This window comes from Scyliorhinus canicula, chromosome 8 (assembly GCF_902713615.1).
Source record: "Scyliorhinus canicula chromosome 8, sScyCan1.1, whole genome shotgun sequence".
Classification (NCBI taxonomy): domain Eukaryota; kingdom Metazoa; phylum Chordata; class Chondrichthyes; order Carcharhiniformes; family Scyliorhinidae; genus Scyliorhinus; species Scyliorhinus canicula.
In genome coordinates this window covers 29,549,145-29,561,197 of record NC_052153.1, presented here as the reverse complement: position 1 = coordinate 29,561,197, position 12,053 = coordinate 29,549,145, and the positions used below count along the sequence as shown (strand labels likewise).

The 12,053-nt window shown below is 45.2% G+C and overlaps 1 protein-coding gene across 12 annotated transcripts in view; it reads left to right on the top strand.

The window, feature by feature from the left end:
• LOC119970168 (multiple PDZ domain protein) overlaps positions 1-5,757 on the top strand; it is a 416,554-nt gene extending 410,797 nt beyond the window's left edge. For all 12 annotated transcript variants that reach the window (XM_038804325.1, XM_038804326.1, XM_038804336.1 and 9 more), the window contains 2 exons: positions 1,936-2,059; positions 5,375-5,757. In XM_038804325.1, the coding sequence (XP_038660253.1) occupies positions 1,936-2,059; positions 5,375-5,521 (271 nt within the window). In that variant the 3' untranslated portion in view covers positions 5,522-5,757. The remainder of the gene's footprint in view (positions 1-1,935; positions 2,060-5,374) is intronic.
• The last annotated feature ends 6,296 nt before the right edge of the window (positions 5,758-12,053 follow it).

Genomic DNA, 12,053 nt, shown 5'->3' with positions numbered 1-12,053 from the left:
ACGCCGGCAGGACCTGCATAGAACGAGTGTGACTTTGGCCCATCGCGGGTCGGAGAATCGCCGGGGAGGGGGGCCACTGCGAGCGGCCGCCGACCGGCGGGGCGCGATTCCCGCCCGCACCGGATCTCCGGCGCCGGAGAATTCGGCAGCTGGCGGGGTCGGGATTCACGCCGCCCCCACCCGCCGATTCTCCGACCCGGCCGGGGGGGGGGGGGGGGGGGGGGAGAATCCCGCCCCTGAAGTCACAGCCACCAACGATTAAAATTGTGCTAGCTTAGGCCAGACTTAGAGGAATGCAGATATCTTTGAGGATTGTAAAACTGGTGGAGATTACAGAGAAAGAGTTGAAAATTTTAAAATGAAGGCATTGCTTAACCACGAGCCAGTGTTGGTCAGCGAGCAATGGGTGAATGGGATTTGGTGCGAATTAGGACACTGGATGCAGAGTTTTTGGTGACCAAGTTTACAGAGGGTAAGTTTGGGAGGCCGATCAGGAGTGCATTTAAATAGTCAAGTCTGGAGGTAGCAAAGGTGTAGATGATAGTTTCGGTAGCAGAGAGTTGATGTTGATGCTCAGTGGGGAGATGTTATGGAGGTGTACATAGACAGTCTGATGTGGATAAGTGTTTGAAAGCTTGTTTTGTGTCAGCTCTGACACACAGTTGCAAACAGTCTGGTTCAGCCTCGCAGTTTCTGAAATCTCTTCCCACTGTGAGCGCGTTTTAATGCATGAAAATTGGTACCACCCCAGAGTGGGAGCAGGGGGTGGGATGAAAGAGTTGTTGAGCAATGGGGCAGATAAATTGAATACATTTAAAGCTGGGATAGATAGATTTTTGGTGTCTCAGGAACTGGCAGGAAAATGGACTTGAAATAGAAATGTGGAGCATGTTCAAGGAACAGCTACTGCGTTAAATTGAGGGGAGATAGATATAGGACAGATGTCAGAAGTAGATTCTTTACTCAGAGAGTAGTAGGAGCATGGAATGCCCTGCCTGCAACAGTAGTGGACTCGCCAACACTAAACGCATTCAAATGGTCATTGGATAGACATATGGACGATAAGGGAATTGTGTAGATGGGCTTTAGAGTGGTTTTACAGGACCTGTACTGCGCTGTTATGTTCAGTGTTCTATGAAGCCCAAGATCAACCATAATTGAATGTCAGAGGAGGCTTGATATGCCGTGTAGTCTACTCCTTCTATCTCTTATGTTTGTAGGAGAGGGGGAGAATTGTTGAGCAGCTGCAGGGGGAGTCGATGAGCAGGTGCACGGGAAGTCAGTGAGCAGGAGCCAATGGTTTTTTTGGCCTATGTTTTTTTTTCTCCACAACTGTTCTGAAGGTTTTAGGACCTCAGAGCTAGGAATTGTATGTAATCATTCTGCCTACGCTTGTAATGGAGCTTCAACCCATAGTTTGTAAACCCCTGTCCTAGTGAGAGGATGGAGACGGTGGCCTAGGTTTGTGCCAGGAACCAAAGATGATAGCTTCAGCCTTGACAATGTGTATTTTGCACGGTAGCACAGTGGTTAACACTGTTGCGTCACAGTGTCAGGGTCCCAGGTTTGAATCCCGGCTTGGGTCATTATCTGTGCTGAACCTGTACGTTCTCCCCGTGACTGCATGGGTTTCCTTCGGGTGCTCCGGTTTCTTCCCACGAGTCCCGAAAGACATGCTGTTAGGTGAATTGGACATTCTGAATTCTCGCTCGGTGATTCTCACAGTAATTTCATTGCAGTGTTAATGTAAGCCAACTTGTGACAATAATAAAGATTATTAGTTGTCTAATTTGGATTATAGCATGGAGCTTTCCCACCAAGCCCAGAAAATCCTGATATTTAAGAAACTGAACACAAGGTTGCAAGGTTGGGATGCGGAGCAGGCTGAGGGAATGATGTGCAATACTTAACATCATTGTTTCTATTATTCTTCAGTCCTCCACAATATAAAACAATTACTTTGGACAGAGGTGCTGATGGCCTGGGTTTTAGCATTGTTGGTGGATATGGCAGCCCTCATGGAGACCTGCCTATTTATGTCAAGACTGTATTTGCAAAGGTAAGCAGACGGTGAAGATATTCTGAATTTTGAAGCTCTATTACTACAAATGCCTCTCTTTGTACAGTGTCAGAGGCATGTTAATGCACTTTAGCTTATCATTAAACTAACCTGAGGACCTGAGGCATAGGTCAAGATTTCAACTGCCAACGAGAGGTAGGTTTGGGGGGGGTGGGGGTTAACCTCTTAAAAGTGACATCAGGCCAGAAATTCAACATGATCTCATCCACTCCTGTGTTTGGCCTGAGCGGGTTTGCAGGCAAGCAGGAAATCCCAGTGGAGCTGTCAGCCAAATAATTTCAATTGCCAATTAACTGAGAATTTAACCTAGCATTCTGACTTTAACAACCAGCAACAGGTTTTCCAAGTATGTGTAATTCGCCAGACTCAACCTGGCAAGTGATTCTTCAGTGGAGCTAACATGCTTGGGAGACTTCAGACAGTGATTCTGAAGAGCTGCAGCAGCCATGCCTATGTGAGATGCTGGCGCTCATAGCACTTTTGAGAAAGTGCTTTCAGTAGTTGACAGGTGACTTTGACTTCTTGGAAGTCACTTCACTCCCCTTGATTCAAACGTTCCTGCTGTCAGTCTTTACTGCAGCATTGAAGCAGCTTTTGCGTCGCTACTTGGACCTCTGAGGAACAAAAGGAGCAACACACTAGCACCCACCAGGAGCAGCATCAGCAGTTCGTTCTCCTCAGCTCCATGCCATTCGACAGGACAAAGGGGAAGATAACTGAGTTCCAGCCCAAAGGAACCAGAGTTGCAACACAGGCACTACAGGCAGAGGATCATCACTCTTGACATATGTGAGCACCAGTGCTGCATGAGGCTCGGGCATTCAACTAGATCATTGCCAACATCTGCAGCTTCCTGGAGCAATGCCTCCTTCTCTGTGGACCAACTAGGGACACATTAACAGGGGCCACAAAGCTTGTTATCATGGGACGGCCCCCCATCCCTCCCAGTTTTCTTTCACTCCCAGGAGGTGCGCACTACAATAAGTATGAGAACTTCATTGTTCGGAGAAGAGTGATATAGACAACATTTGTGGAAGGTGACGGAGGCATGGTTGTGAGAGGGCACAAAGATATGGGTGAATGTCAGTGTTGGCTGTTCAGATGGGGATGTGAGGAGGTACCTTGTTGCTACCACAGTATGTCTTAACCCGTATACGGTGGACGAACGTTTGCAAGTCTACTTGTTTAAATTCGTTTTTATTCGCATTCATGCAATGTTATGGTTATACAATCACACCATCAACATAAGTTATACTACAGAGTACTACAGGTTCATACAAGACCTTGTCTTAACTATTTCATTACCAACCTTTATCTGTGTGCTGCATCCTGTAGTCCTCAGTCTCCAGTCCTTGATCTGGTCTGTTCCTGGCTCTGGTCTTCCTTTGGTTGGTAGGTGATGGCCTTCCTCATGTTGGCGGGTCAAAGTCACCGTTGTTCCGTTGCTGCTGCGGAGAGCGATTCTAAGGTGGTGCAGCACCGTTTAACCTGCTTGTATTTCGCGTCCCTTTTGGCGGACTCTGGGTCATTGCCAATCAGTTGATCAGGGTTCGATCACCTGATCGATCAAGACCAATCAGGGGCTGCCACATTGATTTTGGAGTGGACAGTGGCCACGTCTGCAAGTGTTGGGGGCAGTTAGGCCGTTCCAAATAAGGAGTTTAGGTGCCACTGTGTCTGGTAAACAAGTGTGATTGACAGGATAGTTCAGTTGTTCTTGGGATGGCCTAGAAGTGGCCTTTTTCCTGTGTATTTGGAGAGTCTGGGCTGAAGTTTATTCATTAGTGTTTATTTGAGCTGCAGCCTGCTTGTCCTTAAACATGGCCAATCCTATCTTAGGTGGCCGTTCGGCCACAACCTGGAGCGAGGAATAAGTGGAGCTGCAGAGTAGTGCAAGAAAATGCTGAGAAAGTGACACTTGGGCACCTGAATAAATGATGCCATGCACCTTTCCTGACCACCTGAGCTTTTTGAATCTCTTGGGGCACTGTCTCCAGTTTCAAGGGACCACACTCCTGCTGCTCACTTGATTGGCCACTATTATCCATGCCTGCCTGTTTGGGAGGCTGACCTTTATACCTCATCCTTGGAAAACATGTTCTCAACTTCAATCACTCCGATCCCGCAGCATGACGTCCAGATCAGAGTCCGGTCTCCTTTCATTCCTGTGGTTGCTGAAGCGTCAGGAATGAATGTACAGTTTAGCCATTCTGACCCCTGTCAAAGTCCCATTAATTAGAAAGCCTTCCTTTGACAGCATTAACATGTCATCCTACCTGTCTTTGCTAATTGATCAAAAATCCAGAAGCAGGATGCGACTGTCATGGTCTCTGACCCACAGCCAACAATACCCCCACTATGTGCTGGTGTGTTAAGATAAATTACTGCCCATAATGCCAGAAGTATTAATTTTAAAAATAAATAAATTTAGAGTACCCAATTCATTTTTTCCAATTAAGGGGCAATTTACCATGGCCAATCCACCTACCCTGCACATCTTTGAGTTGTGGGAGCAAAACCCACGCAAACACGCGGAGAATTTGCAAACTCCACACAGACAGGGACCCAGAGCTGGGATCTAACCTGGGACCTCGGCGCCGTTAGGCAGCAATGCTAACCACTGCTCCACGTGCTGCCCAAGAAGTATTCATATTTCACACTTGATTAAGTTCCATTGGCTGGGTTACTATATCTCAACGGGGTGGTGTTTAATACTACACTTGATCTCAAAGTTCCTGCACTATGCAGGGAAAGGTGGGTGGGAAGGTAAATCAGCCAGGCGATCCAGTTAACCATCGTGGAAGCTATAGCCTTGGAGAGCAACTGAAGATAGAATGTGACAGTGCAATCATGTCAACGTTCACTGCCAAGCTCAGGTATGATGAATAATTATTTGGTGGATGGTACTGATGAGCACCCATGAAACCCACAACAGGATTCTCTGGCCTCCCCGCAGCTTGTTTCTCGGCCCGGAAGCAACCCGTTGTTGCCAGCAGCGAGATTGTCTGGTCCCGCCACTGGGATTTCCCACTGAAACAAACAAAAGTTTGTTTCTTAATTACATGTGGCAACAAGCTGTATTCCAGAAATTTAATTTTGAAAGACATTGTGGGAACTGCACAAGTTACTGTGGCATTTCCATCAATTACAGTAACCAAAAAAATTAAGTTCAATGCAGCATTGATCTCTCTCATCTGCTAGATTATTACACTTCAGTTCGGAGATTCGTGAGTTACAAAATTAGTTTCATGTCAGTGTAAACCTGTTCTGATCTAAAGGTATTCTAACTTTTAGGGGGCAGCTGCTGAAGATGGACATTTGAAACGTGGAGATCAAATAATTGCTGTCAATGGGCAAAGCCTCGAGGGTGTAACACATGAAGAAGCTGTTGGTATTCTGAAGCGCACTAAGGGGACAGTTACACTAACAGTACTTTCCTAATGTATTTTGCTCCAGATGAAGACTCAAATGTTTATTATGTTTACTTTATGAACATGATTAAATAGATGTTGTGTTTGGTGGATAACTCTAATAATTTTATAGACTGCAATTTGTAATACCATGGCTTTCTTCCGCTGAGGACTATTATGTAATATTCAGAAGGATTCTACAAAACGGAAAAACAATAATGCAAATGTGCCCTGTGAGCTAACTAATAAATGCTTAGTTAGTGTCAATTCAATGTTTCTATTTTTAATTTGGAAGGGGGAGATAGTTGGTAGTGATACTGTCACTGGATTAGTAATCCACAGACCCAGGATAATGCTCTGGGGATTCGAGCTCAAATCCCACCAAGGCAGGTGGTGAAATTTGAATTAAAGGTCGATGATGACCATGATGGGGCAGCACAGTACGGTGGCGCAGTGGTTAGCTCTGCTGCCTCATGGCACTGAGGACCCGGGTTCGATCCCGGCCCAGGGTCCCTGTTCGTGTGAAGTTTGCACATTCTCCCTGTGTTTACGTGGGTCTCATCCCCACAACCCAAATATCTGCAGGCTAGGTGGATTGGCCATATTAAATTGTCCCTTAATTGGAAAAAGAAGAATTGGGTCCTTTAAATTTATTTTAAAAATAATGACCAAGAAACCATGTTGATTATCAGGGAAATCCATCTGGTTCACTATTGTCGTTTAGGGAAGGTAGTCTGCCATCTTTACCTACTCTGAGCTACATGTGACTTCAGAACCACAGCAATGTGGTTGACTCTTAAATGCCCTCTGAAATGGCCTAGCAAACCACTCAGTTCAAAGGCAATTCGGGACAGGCAATAAATGTTCATCTGAAAGAAAGAAAAAATATCAAATAATCAGTGAGTTGCAAAATTGAAGAAGTTTAGAAACATAGCAAACAGACTGCCATAGTATTTATGGACATCCTGTTCAGGAGTTTTATTGTGGGATGTACATTACAGCTTGATACATCATGCTGTTTTAGTACCTTTTCAGATGCAACATAATTTTTAATTGTGCTCCCAAATTTACTTATTTGGCTATTTTAGGTATTAACATGGTTCAACAATTACTGTGTAACCACTGTTGTTTTCTGCTCTAAAACTGTCATCAAAAATGTTATAGCTCATTAAAAATGTGTTTGTGTGAAATGTCGAGTTATCTTGAAATAGCTGATTATGATGGATCATCTCACTAGTACTTGAAAACTGTCAAAGACTGATTAATATCTGGAATGGCAGTGATTGAGGCAATACTCTGCAATCGTTGAACAGCCAGATGTCATGATGGGGCGATAGGTATCTTTGGAACACTGAGCTGGATTAACCAACTTGTCTCCCTCTGCTGTGGTTAACTTTGTAAATGTGTTTTTGCTTTGCTCCTAGTTACGTACCGTGCAAGAGCTGTAACAGAGAATGGAAATAAAACACCATTCAATCCCTGCAGATATCAAGCTCGTTCCCAAAACTAGATTTTGCCAAAATTAAAATTGGTTTGCTTGAGGAGAAATATTTGTTTTAAGTCCAAAGATAGAGTGCCAATTTTATTTTTGGCTTAGCTTCAAGTTGTAACTCCTGTGTGTTGTGCAGAAAGGAAAATCAGAAAACAAAATAATTGAAGGGTGAAAGAAAATCAAGAAACGCGTCACCCAGTGCTTTATAGAGTGTGGAGGAAAACAGCTGAAATGCTTCATAAAAGATTGAGTTATTTTGCAAAAAGTGAGGTAAAGATTGAAGCCTGATGTGTCCATTTTTCAGGTGTAAAATGAGTGTAACAGTGATCAAATTCAGCATCTAACTTAGGTTGTGAGATTTTTTTTTCAGTGGCGCTGAAGCCCCATTATGGAGCTTTGGTGATATTCAATATCACAAAGCAGGAGTTGTAAGATGTTTTTAAAATTAAAAATCCCTGCTGTGGGACTATTAGGATGTGCAGTAACTCTCCTGTATCCCAGTTGCCTTTTGTCCTCTTTTCCCCATTCGTTTAACACTCTGCAATCTACGTCCCAGGACAGAACTTTAGGTAAAGCAAGTGACCAAAAAGATTTTTTTCAAATGGTTAGTTGCAGGGAGTGTCTGCAACTCGAATAATGGGGCCCAAACTCAATTTCAGGCCTGTCTTAAACCTCCCAGTTCAGGTGCGTATTGGATCTGTATCCTCTCTGTCACGCCTAAAGCCGAGGGCCGACAATTTTAAATTCCAGTGACTGTTATGTAAATAATCACAGCAGCCGTTGTCCACACAACAGCCATTATTCACATAGCAATGAATTAAGTGACCAGTTAATTTGCTTTATTTTTGAAGAAAGGGGGGGAAATAAACTGATAAACTATGGACAGTAAGATTTGCAGTTCTAAATAATGCATTTTGGCTAAATATTTTAGCTACGATCAGTTGACTGTGCCTGCTTCTGAATTTTTGGAAACGTGTGGGGTAATGATGTTTTCACCCAAGTATTCTGCCTCCCAAGCAAATTTAATAGCTGTGACAGTGTTTTTAAGACTAATCAGCTCAGTATAGAAAATAAATTCTCCTCTATGGTAAGGATATTCTGTCTTCATAAATTGGCAGGTAATCTGGCAGAGAGTGGTGAATCACCCACCATACATAAAGTCCATAGTTATCATTCTTTTCACATCAATGGAATGAGAATCCAGTCGATTCCATCAGAGCCAGGTAATTCATGTTTGCCAATTTACGGTCAACAGGTTAAGGTGAAAATCTATCCCTATGAATTTAACAGTATTATAAAGCAATTTAAACTATTGTGTATTTTAATAAATATTGCATTTTCACACTAGTGTATTTTACTATATATTTATATAAACTTAAAAGGTAAATGTTGTGGTTGTCTGCCTCACAGTTATTTGATCAAAGTTCCTGGATTTACTGCTTCAACAGTGCCTTTAGAAACTGAGTGTTGGTGATTGTGTCCTGTCCATTATTTGCAACGGTGCCAATGGATTACTGCTTACTGTATGTTCTGAGGTTTGTGGCTTGAGCCATCATGATGCGTTTGCAGTGGCATACATTGAAACATTTTTTTAAAAATATTTGTATTAAAGTTTTTACATTTTTTACACTGTACACTCGTTAAAGGTAATGCGACGGTTACAATTTACAAGTTCTTTTTCTGTGTTGCCCCCATCTCTACCCACCTTCTATTGCTATTTCAGGGTCCTTTCCTTGGCCCTTTACTTTACCATGGGTAGCTGTCTGGTGTTTATATGTGGGTGGTGCCTCCCTTCCCCCACTCTTTATTGATCATTCCCCTCCCTCTTCTCCCCTCTTTCGATTCTGTTATCGGCCAGCCTTTGGGACTTCTCTTTTTTGTGATCTTGTGCTAGGCTCTCTGGCCTCTGTTCAGCCGTTTTCTGGCCTGCCTTTTTTGTTACCTCTGGCCTCCCTGCACCCCCCAACCCCACCCCGTTTTTGTCTGCTCCCTGCGGTGCCGTTGGCTCCTGTGAGACCCGCCTCCCCCATTCAATTGGTTGTTGGCTTCAAAGAGGTAATGGGACAAGTTAGTGAATGGAAGTGTGGAAGCCCTCCTCTGACCCTTGGACGGTGAACTTAATCTTCTCCAGGTGGAGAAATTCCGAAAGATCTGCCACCCAGTCTGCAGCTGTGGGTGGTACTGCTGATCGCCAGCCGAGCAGGATTCTCTGACCAGCGAGTAGGGAAGCAAAGGCAAGGCGTCAGCCCCCTTTCCCTATGAAGATTTCTGGCTGGTCCGATACCCCAAAGACTGCCACTATCCCAATGAATTCAACAGTATTATAAAGCAATTTAAACTATTGTGTATTTTAATAAATCTTGCCTTTTCACACTAGTGTATTTTACAATATATATATAAACTTAAAAGGTAAATGTTGTAGCCATCGCCAAGGACAAAATCGCTAGCGCGAACAACGGCGACAGCAGACATCCCTGTCTCATACCTCTGTGCAGCCCAAAACTCCGTGTACTCATCCCATTTGTAACTACACATGCCACCAAAGCTGCATACAACAAGCACATCCACACTACGAACTTTGGTCCAAACCCAAACCTACCCAAGATCTCCAATAGATACCTCCAGTCCACCCGGTCAAAAGTCTTCTCTGCATCCATAGAGATGACAACCTCCGGCACCTGCCCCACCAAAGATGTCATTACTACATTCACTATCCTCCTGATATTACTGGAGAGCTACCTGCCCTTTACATAACCCATTTGGTCCTCCGCCACCACCCCTGGTGCACATCCCTCCATCCTTCCTGGTACTAACGTAGTCAGCACCTTCACATCAGTGTTCAACAACAAAATGATCCTAAATGACCCACACTCCAGCGGATCCTTCCCTTCTTCGAGATTAGCGTAATCGACGCCTGCATCAGTGTCTCTGGCAGCTCCCCTTCTCCAGTGCCTCATTAAATATCCCCAAAAAGTGCTCATAACCCCAACGGCTCCTCCAATGCCTGCCTCCTTCCTTCCTCACTTAGAAACTCTAATCCATACAGGAACCGTCCCAGATCCCCTCCCTCTACACCTGTCTCCACCCTATATAACTTCTCATAGTGCCCCTGGAACGCCTAACATTACCTCCCCCCTTTCCATTCTTACCTTTAAAATTTCCCTGGCCTCCTCAACTGATGGGCCAGCATGTGACTCGCCTTCTCCCCATATTCATATTACACCCCCCCTCACCCTCCTTAACTGTCTCACTGCCTTCCCCGTCATCAACCTAAAACTGCCCCTGCAACACCTTCCTCTTCACCAGCAACTCTTTAGTGGGGGCCTCCACGCATCTCCTTTCCACGTCAACTGTCTCATCCAACAGCCGTCCATATCCCTCCCTCAGCGTCCTGACCCTGCGTTCGTTGAACAAGATGATCTCCCCTCAGACCACCGCCTTCAACGCCTCCCAGAATGTGGCTGCCGCCACCTCCCCATTCTGATTGATTTCCACATACACCCGAATCGTCGACCTCACCTTTTCACAGAACCCCTTATCCACCAACAAACCCAACTCTCGTCTCTATCCTGTCTTCTTCACCTTCCCCTCGCTGAGCCACACCTCCAGCCAATATGCATGATCGGATATTGCAAATCCCGCATACTCCGTCCCCGACAACACCGCTCGGCTCATCACAAAGAAATCACTCATGAGTACACCTTACACACGTGTGAGAAGAAGTACTCACTCGCCCCCTCCCCACTGGGGTTTTAAACCTCCACAGGTCAACCATTCCAATCCACTCCATAAACCCTCCCAACTCCTTTGCCATCTTGGGGATGCAATGGCGTAGTGATATTATCAGCGGACTAGTAATCCAGAGACCCAAAGTCATACTATGGGGACCCGGGTTCGAATCCTGCCATGGCAGATGGGGAAATTTGAATTCAATAAAAGTCTAGAATTAAATGTCTAAAAGGTGACCATGGAACTATTGTCGTAAAACCCCATCTGGTTCACTTTTGGTAAGGAAATCCTGCATGTGACGCCAGATCGACAGCAATGTGGTTGACTCTTAAATGCCCTGAGGGATGGGCATTAAATGCTGGCCCAGCCAGCGATGCCCACATCCGATGGACAATTTTTTTTAAAACTCCCCATTGACTTGGGGCTTGATCTGTCCACCCTCTGTTTTGTCACAAAATTAATATCTCCACCCATAATCAATTTTTGAGTATCCAGATCCAGGACCACTCTCAGCAAACCCCACACCATCAAATTCGGTGCATCCACTTTGATTAGCACCACCAGTGTCTCTTCCAACGCCCCACTTACTGTCACATAACTTCCCCCTGGCTCCCATACTTTCTAGGCCCCCACAAACCCCATTCACTTGTTCAACAAAATGACCAACCGAGTGGAATATCTGTCCCACCCATCCCTTCCTCAGCCTTAACTGGTCCTTCACTCGGAGGTGCATGCCCCGCAAGACCCGGGACATCTTAACCGGCACGTTTAACCCCCGAACGTTCCATGTTACAATTCTTACCGGAGGGTTATGTCTCCATTCCCCTATGTGTCGGCCATGATCCCCCTCCGGCTCTGTCTCCTCTAATACCACCCGATATCGGGCTCATCCTAGATGGCCCCCCCATCTTCATCCATGACCACGCTCAGTCTCTAACTCTAGCACGTCACAATTACCTGCCAGTGTGGCAGTTCCCACTCCGGCAGCATCCATCAACTGTACCCTCCAACCTTTACAGATGCAGCTCCTTTATCTCACACCAACTCTCAGTTCTCCAACAGTTTATAATCCCTTATAAAGTCATTCACTTCCTCTGGCATTTCAAAACAATACTCCTAGCCTTCGAATGTGATCTACAGTTTCGGGTACAGCGCCCCAAACTGAATCTTCCTTCAATAAAACACAGTCTTGGCCCTGTTAAATCCTGCATGCCTCTTCGTCAGCGCCGCACCGATATGTTGATATATTCGGACATGGTTCCACACCCAGTCACAGTCTCACTTCTCATTGGTCCATCGCAAGATCTTTTCCTTCTCCGTGAATTTGTTTATCCGCACAATC